The sequence below is a fragment of the Anguilla rostrata genome, chromosome 2 (genome assembly GCF_018555375.3).
Source record: "Anguilla rostrata isolate EN2019 chromosome 2, ASM1855537v3, whole genome shotgun sequence".
NCBI lineage: Eukaryota > Metazoa > Chordata > Actinopteri > Anguilliformes > Anguillidae > Anguilla > Anguilla rostrata.
In genome coordinates, this window is record NC_057934.1 from 12,396,899 (window position 1) to 12,416,352 (window position 19,454).

A 19,454-nucleotide genomic window follows, 5' to 3' on the forward strand; every position below is an offset into this window, starting at 1 on the left:
GGTGAGTGTGGGACGTGTTTTAATTGACAATACATACAGTAGTGGACTATTTTTTCCAAATAATCCTCGTATTGGGAATATTCTGGATTTATTGTCAGTTTTATGGAGTATGGACAAGAATGTGGCTTCCCCTGTTTTTCGAATCTTTTTTTCTGTCTTACTTGTTTCTGTCTTCGAATGATATGATGACTAGGATGACTCTGCGCACCCCCCCCCCCCAAATATATATCACAGGTATGAATCATTGTTTAAAAAAATGTTTAAATTATGCTTGTAATGACAAAGAAATATTTTTTAAAACGGCATTCAAAATAAATGGTAAAACAAAACATTGACAAAGCAAAAGATGTCGTAAGTGTGCTGAGGTACACTCCTGTAAATACTTTTTAAATAGTTTTGCTACTACAATAACTGTAAAAGGAGTAAAAACTTTAAGAAACATGAAAAAGCCTAGAGACTTAACCTAGAGGTGACGCAAGAAATTTCTCAAATTTGTAGTTATTGGGCTGCTGGGCAGCCTGTTAAAAGTGCTGGATGCGTTGGGGAGTGCCACGGGCTCAGATTGAACTCAGCCAGTGCCAGTCTCGACTGTGGCCGGTAGCCCTGCAGGAGCAGCGCACAATTGGCTTCCCGCCGGCTGGGGGATATATGGGAGGGATTCGATAGCGGTGTTCATTGCTTGACCCCCCCGATTGACCGTACAGGCGCCCATGGCTTGTACGCTTGTAGCCGCGGTGTGAGAAGAAGCAGCTGGCTGGCACCGTGTGTTTAGGAAGAGAACCACTAATTGTCTTCAGTCTCCAAAGCTGGCAACAGAGGCACAACTGTACGTAGTTTGCGAATTGGACATTCCACATTCAGGTGAGATGCCAAATGAAAGCAGAAAAGTACACCACACTGGGCTCGGCCACCTAACTGCCATTTTGTCATTTGATCTGAGCCAATGCCTTGCCTGATGAGTTGATTTTCTGTCTTGCACAGTGACTTAAGTTGGAAGAAAAGCCAGCATACCCTGTAGCAGCTCAATTACCCATCCGTGTCTTGTCCAGTTCAAAATCTTAGAGACCCAAAAGGGTATTTTATTTCTCAGATCCTGCTACAAGAAGGGTTTTTGAATATAAATTTGAATCGACATTTGTGAACCCACAAGAGTGTAATTCACCAGGAACAAGCCACTTTTGCATGCTGTGTTTGATATAAATAGTACTGTTGGAATTAAGTGGTGAAAAACAGAATTATGACAATCTGAGACTATAAACAGAATGAAATACTTGCATAGGTCTCTTCACTGTTTAAATACTGCCATCTAGTGCATGTATATGGTAAGACATTTCCTTTGTTACTTGCCATGCAAATTTTTAAAGCTTTTTTTTCATTAGCATACTGAAAAGATAAATATCCACCAGTTCTGTCAAAACTACTCTTGCACACATGGCTGTAATATGGATTTGATTCAGAAACGAAAGGATGGTGACAAAATATCCCATTTAGAGGGTTGGTTCTCCCTCTTGTGTTCAAATGACGTAACTGCCTTCTCACCTCAGTTTATACCAGTATGAGAATGTTACAAAGTGATACCACAGAGTAGCTTTAATTAAAATCCCTGCCGTACGATGTTAATGCATCCAATTTTCATTTTTAAATACGTGATTATTGTTTACTGAGTGGTTATATCCCCACGAATGTACACGGCTGCTGATTAGAAATTCGGCAGCGCTGGAGCTGGAGACAGCCTTGCTGCTGGGAGTCTGGCGATAGGTCTGCGATGGCCGGGGCCCCAGGAGAGGCTGCTGCAGAGAGAGGCTCATTAAAGCTCCTGGAGGCAGGCAGGCTTTCCCGCGGACCTTTAGCGCGCCGCTGCACGGCTCCGTGAGCAGGAAGCCGGATCAGGCCGCGGTCACATGTCTGAGGGCGGCGCGGCCCTTTGATGTTGGGGGGAATATTAATCAGGCCGGAGGCTGTCAGAGAGCCGCGCGGAGGCGCTCGGAAAATCACACGTCTGCGTGCGCGGACTGCTAAAAAGCGGGGCTCGCGGATGGGGGAGAAACGGCCGCGAAGCCCTCTTTCTATCCTCCCCTCAGCCATTTACGGGCCCGCAATTACCGAACCGACTGGCTGGGGGCGGCGTCCCTCAGGACCTGAATCAAATGAGCTCTCGGCGCATACGCGGTTTCTCAGGCAAGGACAAAATCACAGACCCGTAACAGCGCATGCATTTAATAATGATTCCGGCATCTCAAATTCACACAGCAAATGCAGTGCTTATTGGTGTTCGGATAAATGCATTTGTTATCCTTGAGAGTTGGCTACAGAATCAAACTGAACGGTGAAGGGCTCAAACATTCAGCAGTGGTTTCACAGAGCCTATACAGGGGATAAAAAGCAAGAAAATACTCTTAAAGTAACAGCTTGTATAGTGACATTATGTTTGCAAAGGCTGCACATATGAACAGATTAATTTTATGTATTCACAATTGTACATATCAGTTGTTATATTGTGACGGTACTTCCTTCGTTGAGCAATGCCAGTCTCAGGTTGCATGTTCCATTGGAAAAAGCATCAGCCAAAAATAATATTGAAAATCATTTTTTTTAATAATCGGGGAGCATGACATGTACAACCACTGGAGAGGTACCATTGTTTCCCTTATTTTAGACCACAGGTGTGAAACTTCAGTCCTGGTGGGCCGCAGCATCTGCTGGGTTTTGAGGTGCTCTCGACACAATTGTTTCATAGGAGCCATTGCTTGACTAAGGGATCCACACACCTTGTTCTCAAAGCCTTAACTGGCAGCTTGAAAGGAAACCACAGAAACCTGCAGACACTGCGGCCCCGTTGGGATTCAGTTTGACACCCCTGCTTTGGACCATAGTCCCAAATGGCCCTAAACCTGCCATTGCAACTGCTAAACTGTCAGAATGCCCTTTCAAAAAACTGTCTGGGCCAATCAAAATCATGCATGAAAATTGAATTAAAAAAACAGAAAATGAGCAAGCCTTTTAACCTCTGTAGGATCAAGAGGTGCTTAAATATGGAATCCATATGCTCAGAGAAAAGATCCTGCCAAATTTCACAAGTGCTCAATTACTACCCTGAACTAACGTGGGGAGTTTGGTGTCACAAACTGAAGTCTCGGTTCTCAGATGTCAGCTCTGGTCTGACTAGTTGCTCAAAACGACGCTGTCGAGCCAATCAAATGCCAAATGTGAGATCTCTAAAATTGTTTCAGAATGTCTGCAGAGAGAGAGAGCACTGCCTGCCAAAAGTATAGCCACTGTAAACATTGATTTCCTCATACAAGCCCGTATTTCAAAAGACTTCATTTAGAAATATCACAAAAAATAAACACGGTGTGATTGCTACTATGATGCCCAAGTTTAATCATTTTTATTTCAGAGATGTGTTTACTGCAGAGCTCCTCTATAGTAAGCGGACTTGCACATAACCGAATCTTTCTCGCAGTTAGTTGGTGGGATGTCTATACAGCAGATACTGAACTTGGGAAGGTGGGGTAATTCAGAAGCTTCATTTATGCGGTTTCTTTTTTGATCATCAGAACACATTTGGAGAGCCTGGTAATCATTTCTAGATACCGAGATGGACTGCGAAAGAGCACTGAACAAGGCGTTTCACGCAGCTGACAATTAACGTGTCCTGCTTTCACGCGATAGTGTGATGCGGCGATTAAGAAACAGCCTGTACACCTCACCAGCTTTGCAGACTCAAATCCCACCAGGGGGCCATCGCTGCGCTCGTGGGGAAGGTTCCTGAACTACTTGAGCAAAATATGCAGCTCTTCTAAATGGATATAAAGTTCTGTCACTTTGGATCAGCGCGTCTGCTAAAAAAGCAAGGCTTAATCCCCAGACACCAGCATTGTAGACGGCCATATTCGCCACAGAGGAAGTAGCCCATTTGACTGCGGCTGTTTTTTTACAGTCTACCTGAACATTTGTGTTATTCACACCATAAAGCGTTCAACATTAAATAACCGGTCACAATAGTCAGGCCCTCATTGATCCTCAGGTTGAGACTGACTGGATGGGAACTGCAGTCACCAGTTATCCCAGGCGCAAGCTGCAAAGGGATTCCCAATGTGTGCAAGACACTGCCTCCCCCAGGCAATAACACTGAAAATCACCCAAAGTCTGTCGGTTCGTGCCCGGAAATAGGGGGGTTATGTATAAAAAAGTGCTGTAATTTCTACATGGTGAAACCAAAATGTATACAAAATACCCTTTAATAAAAGCTGAGAATCTGCACTTTAACAACATATGAATTGTATGATTACAAATTTAATTTTTTTGAGTGCACAGCCAAATAAAGGAAAAAATTGTATTTGTCCCAAACATTATGGGACTCACTGTACAAACAAATGGCAGTAGGACAGCCACGTCCCCAAAGGCCATCTGTGCATACATATAATATAGTGAACACCAAATCAGACAGGCCTCGAATGCAGCTTTTTTTCTGGCTGATTCTGAATGCCAAACACAAAAGAGGCAGGACAAAAAAATGAAATCTAACAAAATCAAATGTCACATAATTAACCACAAAATGCTTTTCCTGGGTCTTTTGGAGTTCATGAAATTACAACACAACTAGAAACATCTGGCCCTCAAGAGAAATCGCGTTTTTCAGATTAAATTGTAAAAAAAAAAAACGGGCCAGGTTTTCTCGGTTGGTGAAAAAGCAGATAAGTCAGATACCCACGTGCCCCGGGACAATGGTGGCATTCCCCCCGTCTCTGTTCAGCCCCGCCTCCCGCTGAATCCATTACCCCAGCGACAAAGACATTATTGTCCCCCACACTTCACTGCGCAACAAAAGACAGCACACAGTCCGACTTTGATAAATCCATTTTAATGGAAAATGTAAAACCCCTTTGAACTTCAATGTACAAAGCATGTAACACTTGCACTTTTAAAATTTGAAATTGAAGCAAGCCATGTTTTAAAAAAATACATCATTGAATGTATATATGTATATATTTACACAGCATAATAAGTTTTTTATTTGTTTTCATTTAACTTCAAAAGTTCACCATAGTAAATCTTAACAAAACGAGACGATATTCTTGAATAAATTACAACTTTTGTAAATGTCTCCATTTTACAGCGAATACTTTTCTTTAATAAAATGCTGAAGTGTTCTGTGTTATTCATTTAGCCTGTAGTTTTCTTTACATAATATAACTTTACACTGTTTACAATAGTTTGGCAGTTCATTTTCAAAAGATATGGCATGAGGACTGCAATTCAGCAAAGATTCCCAAGTACAGGCAATAGCTGGTGTCCGTATCCTCTCACAGTAACTGTCTCAATGTAGTGAACGGTATTCAGAATCGATTTAGCAAACTGTACAAGTCACATTTACATTTGATCTATAACACATAATAGCATAGAACTCTTAAAAAATAAATACATCATTTGAATATTTTTCCACTGAAACAATATACAAGAACGAAAGAAAAAAACAGGACAAACGAACGAACGAACGAACGAACAAAACGAAAAAAAAAAAAAAACAACCACTAGAGGGAACAGCAGTGCTGTTACTTGCAGATTATCTTTACACTTGCATTGAATCACAGTTATCCTGATGCTCTGGGCTATACTGCTATGGTGTCAGTAACAAATAAATAGAGTTTTTTTTTTTTTAGTCTGCTTGGCACTGGAGGTTCATGATGCTAAGGTTAGTGTGCATATTTCGTGTGAGATGATGAAGAACGTCCGAGACGCGCGTCATTCTTCAACAGCGACGAGGGGAAAGTGTCATGAGTTCTCTTCTGCTTCGTCCTGCTCTTCGGTGCAGCACCTCTTCAATGTTCCCACTGCGTTTTTCACACAGTGATAAAAGATGTTCTTGACCTACAGAAAGGAAACGGGACACGGGCTGTTACGGAGCCATTACGGGTCTGCTCCGGCTCGCCCCCGCACCCGCGGCGGGAGGGGGAGAGAGAGAGAGAGAGAGAGAGAGAGCCGGAATGGATGGAGTAATGGGCTAAATGGCGGCTGGAAATGGGCCCAAATTGCGGGGCGGCTGGTTTCGAGCGGGCCGAGCGCTCGGGCACCAGCACGCCTCTCCCAGAGTAATGAATCACTTTCACACGTTTCGGGGGTGGGGGGGGGAAGCGCGCTCTTACGCGACGCGTGAAACGCGGGCCGCTCGGTAAAAAATGAAGGCGCGTTTTGCGAGGGGAGAGGCGGCGCGGTTTCATAGTTTCTCATCTCTCTCTCTGAGCCAGGGGTGGCCCACTTACTGAGCCCAGCCGGCGCTCCGCAAAATCCGGAATGTTTTACTTGCGCAGCAGCGCGCGGAAGCGCTCGCGAGGCTGGGGCGCGACGGAGGCCGCCCCGCTTCCAGGGCGCGTGGAACACGGCGAGGACCAAAGGCTTCGGTCGCTATGAATCCCGGACGACTCCCCTAAACCAGCCTCCGCTTTTAAAAATGACTAGCCAGCGCCGCGACGCTAAACCGCGCGAAAGAGCCCTCCGCGCGATTCGCTCTCGCCGGGAACCGGACGGTGTGACCGCTGACAGAGTCCATTACCGTAAAATGGACCCTTCATAAAGCTGTCCGGAGAGAATGACTGATAACAAATGAAGCCATAACAGTATAGCTAAAGCCAGCCTTTTTTTTCTTTCTTTCCTTGAAACCCGGGCGAGTTGAGTGCTGGACTGCATCCCATTTGCCCGCGTAGTGGCTTTAACGCAGGCGGAGGAGGGGAAGACTGAGGGAGGAGAGCGGGCCTGGTAATTAATGGGGACCATTTGCGGCGAGAAAGAGCTCAAACGCCCTCTTACCTGTAGCTTATCTTCGTAGTTAATTTCTTCTTTGGAGGATCTCAGTTCCTGTGTTAAATGAAATGAGTGCACCACATGTTCGGGTGACACAAAGTCATTAATCACTTGAACACAACTGTGAAGGTTCTGCACCTGAGGAGCATGAGAGAGAGAGAGAAAGAGAGAGAGGGAGAAAGAGAGAGAGAGAGAAGAGCGTTATCGCTGCATTGCAGTGTACTTCCTCCAGACAGCACAACCGCTACTCCACACACACACACACACACACACACACACCATCCTCATCTCACATTCAGGAGGAAACTACAGCAGATCTGAAAGATGAATTTATCGGAGAATGATGCATGATATCAAGAGGGGACAAGAGTAATAGTTACCAAGGCAACCGGTAGATTTAGAGACATACGCATAAAGGAGAGAACAGTACAGACAACTCCACCAAGCAGAGAGAAATAGAGAGAGTGAGGACAAACAGAAAGGGACGAAACAGACAAACAAATTCAGAGCGGAGGACAAAGACAGAAGGTGAAAGAGGAAAGGCAGAGGAATGTAGACAAAGAGACAAACAGAGAGAGAGAGAGAGGGAGCGAGAGAGATAGAGACAGAGAGAAGGTGAAAGGGCGACTGGCGGAGAAAGCAGAAAGAGAGAAAGAGTGGGAGAGAGAGAGAAGGTGAAAGGGAGACAGGAAGAGAAAGGTTGCAGACAGAGAGAGAGGGGGAGGGAAAGGGAGAGTAGGTGAAAGGGAGACAGGCAGAGAGGTAGCAGAGAGAGACAGAGAGAGAGAAGGTGAAAGGGAGCAGAGACAGAGACAAAGACACAGAGAGAGGAGGTAGAAGGGGGACAGAAAGGTAGCAGAGAGAGACAGAGAGAGGAGGTGAAAGAGGGACAGGCAGAGAAACGTATCAGACAGAGACACACACAGAGAGAGAGGAGGTAAAATGTGGACAGGCACAGAAATGTAGCGGAGAGAGAGACACAGAGAGAGAGGAGGTGACAGACGGCAGGCGTGCGGACCTGGTGCAGGGCTCCGGCCGGGATGAGGACGGAGTCTCCCAGGAACTGCACCACGGTCCAGCCCTGCACGCCGTGCTCCTCCAGCAGCCGCTGCCGCAGCTTCCTGCTCAGGTAGCAGCCCGGCTCGCGGATGGGGTCGTGCTCCGCCGGCACCTCCACGCCCTGCTCCTTCGCCACCTGCGGGCCAAGCCAAACGCACGGGCGCGCGCGGATGAGCGCGGGGTCTGCCAGCCGCCGAACCGCCGCGAGACAAATCGCCTTCCCCCCCCTGAGAATACTCAGCGCTGCCAAGTGCCCAAATGCACACGCACTCTCAATACACTTCAGCCCACCGTGACCCCCCCTGCTTAGAACTGCTGACTGGTGATTTCCCTATGAAAGACAAGCCCCCACTCAGGACTGACGGCCCAGCGTGCCAATCCTGCCTCCTGAAGATCAGAGCATTGTGCAGGCCGCCGCATAAAGGAGACTACAGTTCAAGAGGGGGGAGAGTAATTAAGTGTCCCCAATTCATTCTTTGTCTGGAGGGAGGCCGTGTCCTGAGGACATTCAAACAGACTGGGGGGACACAGACTGTCCCGTTTCAGTGAGTCACTGCAGGACTGGGGGGGGGGGAATGAAGCTAAAAATAACCTTGTGCAGGAACTCTTTGATTTTCTCCACGTCTTTGCTCACGTAGATGTGCCACAAGGCTCCCGGAGTCTCGCTGGAGTCTTTTAATCTTTTCTTCACACTGTCATCCAGATCCTCCTCCTCCAGTCTCTTCAGCACACCTGCAATGACACGCACGCACGCGCACACACACACACACACACACACACACACACGCAGACAAACGCGCAGTCAGACACCGCCAGCCCGCTGACAGGCGCTTCTGCCCGCCTCTCCCCGTGAAGGGGGCGCGTTTAAAAATGCATGACAATGAAGACGGGGCGGTGGTGTCTGCCCGTGCTTTAAAGCCCGTTCCTCTTTCTGGAGGTCTGAAAGCCTCGCTGCTATAAATAGTCTGGGGCGGGGGAGGGGGTGGGGGTGCGGGTGGGGGTGGGGGTGGGGGTGATGGTGGGTGGGGGTTGGGGTATCACATTCCAGAAAGGCTTCCTCTGTCAGGAGACAGGACACGACTGAGGCGCTGCAACAAGTCAAAACAGCAGAGCCCGTCTCCCTACCCGACACACACACAAACACGGATCTAAAAAAAGACCCCCACCATTCAACAGCCAACCAGCTAATCCCCTTAGCATTTCTGCTCATTTCCATATATATTTTTTTTCCACCCTCTCCCCCAGATTTAAGTTACTTCTTTTCGAGCTCCTGGGGATTTAAATCAGGTTTATGCGCCATTTTAGGGGGCCGCTTGCGTTTTTTTTCACCGGAGTGTCTGTTTTCGGTGAAACTCAGGACAAGTTTTAAAGTTTTAGTCAGCGTTGCTTCAGCACGAAGGAGGCGGTTTTTTCTCTTTTTTTTGTCTTGTACGCTGAGAGATTACACTGGGCTCGGTCGCTCCTGAAACTCCTTCCAGATGCTTCTCTTCAGCCGGCCGTCCACATTCCATTGTTAGAGGAATTCTTTAACGTCTGCGGCATGTTTTCCTTTTTTGTGCGCTGTGGCACGAGGGGGGGTGGTGGGGGGGGGGGAGAATGCGAAACCCTGACCGTTACTTTCCCACAAAAAAAAAAAAAAAAGAATTTTTTCCTCTCCTGGAGAAAACGGCCTGACCTACTTTCTGAAAGCGGCTGACACCGGGCTGTGGAGACGGTTGGCGGCGGCGGCGGCGGCGGCGGCCCTACCTGTTTTAGAGAGGACTCCGTTTCCCTTGGCGACGCCGACGTAGACGAGGACGCTCACGATGTCGGACACCTCCATGTGAAGGTTGGCCGTCCCAAAGTCCTGCTCCTGTGAGGCGGCCACGCCTGGGGAGAGAGGAGAGGGTCAGATCCACCACCGTACTGAAGAGACACCCGCACACAAACGCACACAAACCGCACACAAACGCATACAAACCGCACACAACCCGCACACAAACGACAGCACACAAACGCACCAACCGACACAAACCGCACACACCCGCACACAAACCGCACACAACCGCACACGAACGCACACAAACCGCACACAACCGCACACAAACGGCACACAAACGCACCTTCATTCAGGTAAACATTAAACACCAGTCTGATGTCTGCTGCTTTAATGAGCCAAGCATCAATTGACAGGCTCTACTTCCAGCCTACCTGGTACATACCCAAGTTCACACACACACACACACACACACACACACACACACACACACACACACCACACACACACACACACACACACACACACACACACAGTAGCTCAGTTTTAAAGTGAATGCCTTTCTCAGTGCCTGTTATATGTACGGTAAAGCACAAAGAGTGACAGGGGGCTGCAGGCTCAAATCTCGTACCGTACGCGCAGCACAGCCGGGGACCCAGGTCCGGCCGGACGAAGAAAGTGGGCAGGTGGGAGGCCAGGTTGAGGCTCCCCTCGGGGTCCGAGTATTCGGGGAGGGGCAGGTTCTTCATTAGATCGTCGTACCTGTGAAGCAGGAGGGGACGAGGGTCAGCGTAGGGAACGCACACGCAGAGAGGCACAGAGCCTGCTGACGTTAAAACCCGAAGCAGCTGTCCCGAGGCGGCCTACCTAGAGGGCATGAGCGCCATGAACTCCTCCCCCGAGGGCCAGTCCTTCAGCCGGTACACCATGGTGTCCCCGTCCTTAGATTTGGGTCGCTCTGGAGGGAGAGAGCAGGGCAGGGAAACACCAGTGAGTGGACCGTTCTGAGAGCTCCCGGTTCCCAGCTCAGGAAGACGGGGAATTTGGGGGGAAACTCACTCGTCAGGTCCTCAAAGCCGTCCCAGAACTCCTTGATGCCGGAGTTGGAGACCACCCCGTCCTTGCAGTTCAGAAGGTCCCCTTGGTGGTCAGCGAACTCCTGGTTGAAGGACTCGGCCTTCCACAGACCGGCGTTCAGCCTCCTGTGCACCCCCGACACCAGCACCGGCTGAAATGCAAAAGCACAACTGTGAGCTCACAGATCACAGCGGAGGCACTTTCAATGACACAATTATATTTTCAGACACAAAATAAATATTTGAACAAAATTAATGGAGAATTAAAAATTATAAATGTGTTTCCCTGCAGGTAGTCTACTCTAGTAATTCATGAAGGTGATTCAGCTTCCTTAGTGAATAAAATATTACAATATAAAATGAAGAATAATGTAGCCTAATGTTCAAGGTGAAACTACGATTTGAGGTGAACCTTTCATCAACAATGTGCCCACAAATCTCCTTGCTGTATAAACAGGGACACAGTTAAAATGAAACTACAGCCGAATAAAACATTCTAGCACATTCCACACTCTATCTCTGGGCAGACATTTGTTGAAGGGTAACACAGGCAAACCGTAATCAATGTAACTTATAACCAGGTTACTAATTTACGATAGCGAGCACTCAAATCCTCAATAAATTCCCAAATTGTACCAAGACCAAGATTCACAGGAACAAAATGATTCCATTTCCCCAAACAGCCAGTCAGCGACGTTACAAACTGTAAATGAGCAGATCGCGTAATAAACTACGCAGACACTCCTGCGCAGTCTTCCCCAGATTTAAATGACTGAGCCCTTCTCTCTTTGTGTAAATTTTCTATGAGGCAGTAAACAAGCCGTCCAATTCTATTTAAAAAAAAAAACAAAATGTCTGTGGGGATTTGTGGGGTGGGAAGGGGAGGTAAAATATGAGGAAGGGAGCCGAATAGTGCTGACAGGACAGGATGTGAAGTGCAGGAGAGCGTGCTGTGGCCTCAGACGGAGGTAAACAGAGAGGAGGGGCCGTGTGGATAACTAACTGCTGTGTGTCTGCTTCCTCTGCTCCTCTGCTCCACTGTGAGGACCGTACTGCATCTGCAGCGGGGAGCGACCCAGGAAGTGTGCACGAGCGGAACTGTGCATACAGGACACGCGCTCGGCCAATCCCGGGCGAGCCCGGCGGTGATGTCACGGGGGGAGCACTGACCTGCCCCTGCCTCCAGCACTCCCTGAAGAGCTTCCAGTTGGCGGGGTTGCGGTGGTCCTTGAGCCAGAGCAGGCGGCGCTCGTACAGCCAGGCGTGGGGGATGTCGGCGTGGAGCTTCGGGGGCTCCTCCGCGCTGGGCTTCCTGCGCTCGGCCTTGGGCTCCTCGCAGGCTTCCTGCTTCAGGCTCAGCTTGGCGCCCCGGCTGGCCGGGATCTTGTTTTCCACCACGGAGGCGATGATGTCATCCAGGATGTTGGGCATGGTCCTGCCGCTCTTGCCGGTCTGGGCAGCGGGGAGAGGAGAGGGAGGGGGGAGGGGCGAGGAGAGAGAGAGAACAAAAGGCGAATGTTAGACACAGAACCCGTGTAGAGAGAGGGAGCGTGTTTTCCTGGCGGTGTTGGGTTAGAGTAACGGGGCGGGGCGGGGCGGGGCGCTCACCTGCGAGGCGGTGGAGTACACGGGGGCGAAGGCGATGCCGGCATCGGTGGAGCCCAGCCGCAGCTTGCCGGCGGTGGTGGTGAGCAGGTCGCGCAGCGTGGAGCCCTGCTCCGTGCTGTTGGACACCAGCGCGCTGGACTTGCAGTGCAGAGCCTCCAGGCCGTCCGGGTGATCCTTCTCCTCCTTCGCCATCTTCCCCAGCGGCGACTCCTTGTTCTCTGCGCGAAAGGAAAGGGAATAAACGAACGGAGAAACCCGCCAGCGCCTTCGCCAGCCGCCGCTCCCCAGGCTGAAGCGAAGGTAACTCCGCAGAGGGCGGCGTCGGCGGATTAAAAAAACAGGGCCGAGGGATTGCATCAGATAAACAGGCGCTTATGCGGGCCTCCCGGGGGACGGCCCGGCCTGCCTGCCTGCAGCGGGCCGACGCGCTGGCCCGCCCGTAACGCACACCACTGAACGCCACATTTAAGGAATGCTGGCCGCCTGACAGCAGCACAGGAAAAATCTGGAGCGCTGGCAGGCAGGCCCCCGCTTTCCACTGCCGCAGCGCCGCTCGCCATTAGCCAAATCCCCCGCCAGACTGCTTCCTGTTATTGTGTTGTTTAAGCGCTCAGAGTCTCCCGCCCCTATCACCCCTCCCAAACCCCCAAAACCGCCCCCACCACCCCACACCACACCCACCTTTCTTCTCCTCCCTGGATTTCTGCTCGGCCAGATCGGCCAGGAAGTGCAGGGGGGACTGGGACTCGGGCGGGGTCAGCCGGCTGCTGTCGGTGCTGGTGTCGCTGGCGGGGCTGCTGCCCCCGTTGGCCTCCACCTTCTGGGCGGGGTTCTGCTGCGCGGCGTCGGGCTTGCACAGGGAGAGCTTGTTGCTGTGGTTCAGCACGTTCTGCAAAACCTGCACGGGCAGCGGGGAGGAATGCGTTAGCACCGCCGCCGCCGCTAACCGTGACATCACAAACAACCCGAGCGTTCCAAGATCCCCAGTCACACGCTGTTCTAACACAGTGACAAGGGCGAACAACCTACCACTTTTGTTTTGGAAACGGTAACAACAGAGGAGGAGAGGGAGGGAGGGAGGGAGGGGGAGAGAGAGAGAGAGAGAGGGAGAGGGAGAGAAGGCAGAGAGGACTCTTTTTAATACCTGGGAGACTCCGTTGGTGGACGGGATCTTGTTGAGCAGTGCTGTGTGCTTCCCCGCACATGTACAGTGCGACTTGATGCCATACTTCTCTCTGAGCATGTGCATGGCATTGACCAGATCTGTCAAAACTGTGAGAAAAAAAGGCATTTTACACATCGAACACATTTACACATTCTCCTGTGAATACATCACTCTGCAGTATTTACATATTCACACGCAAAGAGAAAGATACGGTTTGAATATTACCATGTATTACTAGAAGTATTACTATGACTACGTCATGAAATAAAGAAATATCATGGGTGTAACCCAGAACCGCAGAAACCCTCCCTTACTTCCCAGGAAACAACAAATACTAGTACATCATGAACATACAGTACAAAACCGTGTGAACTTGGCAGCCCTTCAAGCACACCAAAGGCACACACAAAAGCACAACCTGTGATGTTTAGGGAGAGGTCATGTTTTCGGTTCGGCTAGGCTAGGCTAGGCTAGGTTTACACCCGTCGCCCGGTCATCATCCGCATGCGGGGCGGGTTTCGTTCTCTGAGAAAGGGGAGCTGATTTCCCCCGCCGCCGGGCTACAGTGACAGGAAGGACGGCGGTGGCCTTGGCCGAGGGCCAGGGGCGAGAGCGCAGCTCCGTACCGGTCCCCGGAATGATCTGCGTGGGCATCAGGTGCTTGTGGTCGTGCGGCTGTCCCTTCACGCACTTCAGCCAGGCGTACAGCTCTTTGTCTGCGGCAGAATGAAAAAGGGGGGGGGAAGGGGGGGGGCACGTTAATCAGCGGACGAACAGAGCCCGTCTCTCCCAACACAAACGAGGGGCCTCGTCTGAACACGACGCCGGCCGTGATTAACTCAGCCCCGCCGCCCGCGAGCTGAAGGATTCACCGCGGAGGGGACAGCGCTCGCTCTGTGAGCGCCGGGTAAATAAAGGAGCTACAGCAGCCGCAACAATTCAGCTTGAGTGGCGCGCTTCTTCCGAGCCCAGAGAAGCGCAGGAGGCTGAGGCTGGGGTGGGGTGTTTTATGGCCTGCAGCGCGTTCAATTTGTTCAGTGCAGTCCACCACAGCAGAGTCAGTATCCCCCCCCCACCGTGGAGATTCAGTAGACCAGGAGCGCCAGCAGGGGAGGCTAAAGACCAAGGTGGCTGGGTCATATGGAGAAAACTTTCGGAAACAGAAGGTATGACTGGCTCATCCGCATATGTTCCCCCTAGAGCGCACCACCCGCACCTCCAGCAGAGGGCACCGCTGATTTATACCCACCCAGCACTTTTAAAGCCATCAAAACACTGCAGAGAGCTTTTACTGGAGGAACTGGGGACTGCTGTGATGAACTGCTACAGCAAACAAAGGAAGGAGGGGAAATGGGGGCTGGGGGTTTGGACAGGCGTGGGGTGGGGGGTGGGGGGGGGGGTACAATGACTATAGCATTTGGAGTCTACGTTCTATGGCGCAACTTTCAGGAAGAAATCAAAACCGTGGCTGACCTTTGGAGCTCTTCCTCTCCTTCGCCTTGTAACAGTCCAAACAAACGACGAATCCGCATTTCTGGCAGACCCAGTGCATGTTGAACAGCGTGGCCTCGCATGCGTCGCACATCTCCCGCACGCCCCGCACGGCCCTCTTCCAGGCGATCTTGGCTGAAAGGCAAAGCAAACAGCCGCGGATGAGACGAACGTTCGCTCGCAGGAACATTCCCAAACAGCCGCGGATGAGACGAACGTTCGCTCGCAGGAACATTCCCAAACAGCCGCGGATGAGACGAACGTTCGCTCGCAGGAACATTCCCAGCTGCGGCCGCGTTCCGAGCGACAGATGGTACGCACGGCTGAGGGGAGGGAAAAAGTCGGGGATGTTCGCCTCAGTTCACCAAAACTGTGACCCCCTACATACAACCTTTACCTAAAGGTTTGGAGGATCCTGTAACTATTGCATTTCGACTATCTAAAACACGACTTTGTATAAATCATAACTAAGCCAGCGAAGAAAAAACTGCTATAAACATGCATCTATGCCTTTGGAACGCAGAGATATAATAAAATCTGATCCAAAAATATTTTCTGTGTTGGCAGGCTGCAGTAACAGGGAGAACTGTGATACAGTAACAGCAGGAAGCGCTGCACAGGGAAACCAGGCTGACCGTCTTTCTTGATCCAGGTGGCCGCCGCGCTCTCGGTCAGGACCAGCTGGCAGAACTTGTCCCCGATGTGGCTGAGGATGTACTTGGACGTCTCCAGGTCCAGCTCGTTGTCCTCGTACACGTCCGGCGCCCACAGGCTGACCGCCTCCTCGTCGTACTGGTCCGGGGACGAGAACCCGTCGATGCGGATCACGCCGTTCTTGCTGTACGAGAGGCTGTGGGGGGGGGGGGAGAACGAGCAGAGAACAGTCAGGGCGAGGACGCCGTCTCCAATAGCAACCGCCTTTTAAAACGTATTCAAAACAAACCTATAATGGCAATAAAAACAATGACAAAAAGCCGAGCATCAACCGGAGGAGAGCGTTCCCCCGGCGACGGCGCAGAGCGGCTCCCGCTGAGCGCATATCAGAATTCTCTTTCATTGCGTCCGCCCGCTGGGATAAATCTGTCCGTGGCGGCCGTCTGAAGCCCGCGCGCAATTACGGAAGGGGAGGCAGCCGCAAAAACAAGCGCCGAGCGCGGCTAATCTGGAGCGACGCGGGGGGCAGCGGGGCGGGGAGCCGTCGAGGGGCCGGCTCCGGGGAGGGGTTCGATGGTGGGGGGTGGGGGGACGCGCTGACCGCGCTGTCGAAGGCACCGCGGCTCAGACACAAAATGGCGGATGGCTCTGAGGCTGAGCGGGAGTGCGGCTAAAGCTATCGGACACAGAAGCGGGAGGGGAGGGAAACGGGGGCGGGGCCGACTCGACGTACCGGCGGAAGTAGTAGAAGCGGCAGAAGACGGGCGAGTGGGCGGGCTCCTCCCCCTTCTTGCTGCGGACCACCCGGCACTCGCGGCACTTCTGCAGGTTGGGCCCGATCTCGGAGCAGGAGTCGTCCTGCAGGAAGGACTCCCCCGTCTGCTTCAGCTTCTTCACCTTGCGCCAGTCCTTCAGCACGGAGCGCGGGATGCCGTCTGAAAGGCAGGGGGGCGTGCGTGAGCGCCGGGGGCGGGCTAGCCTGCGCCGCGGCTTTCCTGGAAAACCATCTTACACCGGATGAACAAAGGCCTACTAAAAACCGCTTTACTCCACCCAGCCGAATCCCTCAGAGCATAACTAACTCAGTGCAAGACAAAGGGCACGTTTCACATAACGAGCTTCAGGACAGTTTGAGGGCGGCAGTAATGACACTGATCGACACAGTACAACACTAGAAAGAGCTTCTAAACAAATACTCCACACCCCATTCTCATGCTGAGCGTTTCACATTCGAAATCAAACGACAATTAAAGTAATTAACCAAAGCGGAGGGCGGAAGTTCGTTCCTACCCGCAAGCACAGGCCAGTACCCGCTGGTATATAAATCTTACAGCGAAAGGCACCGTTGACAACCGACTCAGTGAAATATGACTTAGCAACAAAGGAGCTGTTCTCTATAGAAAATAATAATCCGCAAAAGCTACCAGAAAGCTCAGGGAGTTTTCCAGTTAAGAGAAAGCAAACGCTTAACATGTCCTGGCAAGATGTGCTTCACATAAACGTGAACATTCCTCGTCAGTTTTTTTTTTTTCCACATGCACAGCTGCAGACCAGATGTGAAGAGCTCAACATTCCCCTGCCGTGCAATGGCTTCCCTTTTCAGAGCTAACAACAAGAACATAAAGCGTCTAATATCCAGGGCGTCGAAGGAATAGCATTTCTTTAAACCACGATACGCACACAAACTGAATATTCGAAGCGGACGGTGAAACAAGATGGCCGCCGTGCCGTTTCCTACACGGCGAGACGGAGGTCCGTGTGTGCGGGGGAGACTTACTGCTGCTGGCCAGCTTGAGCTTGGTCTTCTCGCGGGCGCTCCTGAAGATGCCGTTGGGCTTGAGCTCGTCCTCGTCCCTCTCGTCGCCCTTCCTCCGCTGCATGTCGTTCTGCTTCTTCTTGTAGGTGGGCTTGGGCTGGCGCTTGGCGCGCTGCTCCGCCTTGCTCTCGCTCTCGTCCGAGTCCTCGCCGCTCTCCGAGCCCGACTCGTAGGCGCGCTTGGAGCAGCGGCGCGTCCGCCGGTCCTCCGCGGCGGGGGGCGGCCGCTCGCCGGGGCCCTTGGGCTCCTTGCCCATCTCCACGTCGCCGGAGGTGGAGGCGATGAGGCTGACGGTGCAGGGCTTGATGATCTCGGCCGCGGCGCCGCCCAGCTTCTCCGCCTTGTTGGTGATGCGGTCCTCCTCCGAGTGGCGGGTGAGCCAGGCCTTCTTCAGCTTGTGGTAGTTGGGCTGGATCAGCTGGGCCGGCTGCCCGTTGGTCAGGGAGCCGCCCGATTTGCCCAGGGCGTTGCCGGGGGCGGGGCCGTCCTGCAGGACGGGCGGCGGGCAGGGCGGGGCTTTGGGGACGGGGGCAGGCTCGCCCTCGGGGGCGCCCGCACTCCTGGACTGGGCCGCCGCCGCCAGCGCCGCCTTGTGCTTTTTTGGGTGGACGAAGCTGGTGGAGTACGGCTGGCCCGGGGCGGTCGCCGTGGCAACCCCCGCGGCGGGCGGGGCCGGGAAGGCGCCGGGGGAGGCGGTGCGGGACCTGTCCTCCTGCGCCTCCGTGCCCAGGTGGGCCGGCGCCCGTCCGGCGCCCGCGACCGACGGCGAATAAGACGGCTCCGAGCCCGCCCGGCTGAGGACGCTGGGGGCGGAGCACGCGGGGGCGCTCGCGTCGGGCTTGGTGCTGCACGCGGGGTTGGCGGAGGCGGCGGCGGGGCTGGGGGCGGGGCTGGGGGCGCGCTGCGATGCTCGGAGCAGGCTCTTCTTGTACTGCACGCACGCGTCCTCCAGGTTGGTGTTGGGCAGGATGACTCTGCCGCCCTCCCTGCCCTGCTCAGGTTTCGGGAGGTCCGTCTGGCCCTTGCCGGGGAAGGGCCTTTCCGGCTCTTTGGCCGCGGCCCTGGGGCCCGGCGAGCCGTCGTACTTTATGCAGGTGGACTGGCGCACGATGACGGAGGCGGTGGCGGCCTGCGGCTTCGCCCCGCCCTTCTCCGAGGGCCACCCGGGGGCCTTCTCGTGGCCCTGGGGCTCCCCGGCCTTCCACGCCTCCGGCGAGCCCATCTCGGCCCCGCCCTTCCCGGCCCCGCCCACCTCCCGCAGCTCCGGGAGCAGCGTCGGCGGCTTCTGCTGCTCCGACACCTTCCCCGCCGTGCTGACGGGCTGGATGGGCGTGAGCGTGGGCGGGGACAGCCGGCCTCCGTAGCCCGCCTCCTTGCGGTCCAGCGTCTGCTGGGTGGGGGGGTGAAAGACGGGGGCCCGGTGGAGGGCCGGCATGCACCTGAGGGGGTTGGAGGGCGAGCCGGCGGGGGCGCGCCTCTCGCTGGGGCCCGGGGCGCTCAGGGGGTGCATGGCCACCTGCTGGGAGAGCTGCTCGCTGATCTTGCCCACCAGCCCCTCCCCCTCGGGCTGGTGCTTGATGAGCGGAGGGGGCTTGGAGAAGGGCTTCCCCCCGCCGTACCCCACCAGCGACAGGGGGCCGGACGCGGGGGCCGGCTGGCCGCTCCCGGCCCCGCCCCCGGCTCCGCCCACCTTGTCGAAGTAGGAGTTGAGCTCCTTGGAGGGGTAGAGGCGGGGCGGCTCGTTGGGCACGCTGTTGGACAGGGTGGTGAAGTAGTTGCTGGGGGGCAGGGTCTGGGGGACGGCATGCTTGAACTTGTAGAGTTCGGCGGCGGCGGCGGCGGAGGCGGGGGAAGAGCGCCCCAGCTCTTTGTCCGGGTGCGCGGCGTGGCCCTTGGGCGGGGCCCGCGCGTACGGCTCCCTCTCGGCCTCGCTGGGCCGGATCTTGGCGGTGAAGGGCGCCACCTCGATGCTCTCCTGGAGGATGCGCCGGTTCTCCTCCTTGTACTTGCTGGCGCGGTCGCCGGCGT

At 53.4% G+C, this 19,454-nt stretch overlaps 1 protein-coding gene across 4 annotated transcripts in view; it reads right to left on the bottom strand.

The window, feature by feature from the left end:
• Positions 1–4,845: 4,845 nt before the first annotated feature.
• The window catches only part of jmjd1cb (jumonji domain containing 1Cb), a 101,092-nt gene continuing 86,483 nt past the window's right edge, over positions 4,846–19,454 (bottom strand). For all 4 annotated transcript variants that reach the window (XM_064320357.1, XM_064320356.1, XM_064320355.1 and 1 more), the window contains 17 exons: positions 17,388–19,454; positions 16,344–16,545; positions 15,592–15,806; positions 14,939–15,091; positions 14,092–14,181; positions 13,445–13,572; positions 12,982–13,198; positions 12,301–12,518; positions 11,863–12,144; positions 10,676–10,844; positions 10,484–10,574; positions 10,248–10,378; positions 9,607–9,729; positions 8,453–8,592; positions 7,820–7,996; positions 6,808–6,939; positions 4,846–5,871 (listed from right to left, as the gene is read on the bottom strand). The exon at positions 17,388–19,454 is cut by the window's right edge and continues 191 nt beyond it. In XM_064320357.1, coding sequence (XP_064176427.1) covers positions 5,776–5,871; positions 6,808–6,939; positions 7,820–7,996; positions 8,453–8,592; positions 9,607–9,729; positions 10,248–10,378; positions 10,484–10,574; positions 10,676–10,844; positions 11,863–12,144; positions 12,301–12,518; positions 12,982–13,198; positions 13,445–13,572; positions 14,092–14,181; positions 14,939–15,091; positions 15,592–15,806; positions 16,344–16,545; positions 17,388–19,454 — 4,631 coding nt within the window. In that variant the 3' untranslated portion in view covers positions 4,846–5,775. The remainder of the gene's footprint in view (positions 5,872–6,807; positions 6,940–7,819; positions 7,997–8,452; positions 8,593–9,606; positions 9,730–10,247; positions 10,379–10,483; positions 10,575–10,675; positions 10,845–11,862; positions 12,145–12,300; positions 12,519–12,981; positions 13,199–13,444; positions 13,573–14,091; positions 14,182–14,938; positions 15,092–15,591; positions 15,807–16,343; positions 16,546–17,387) is intronic.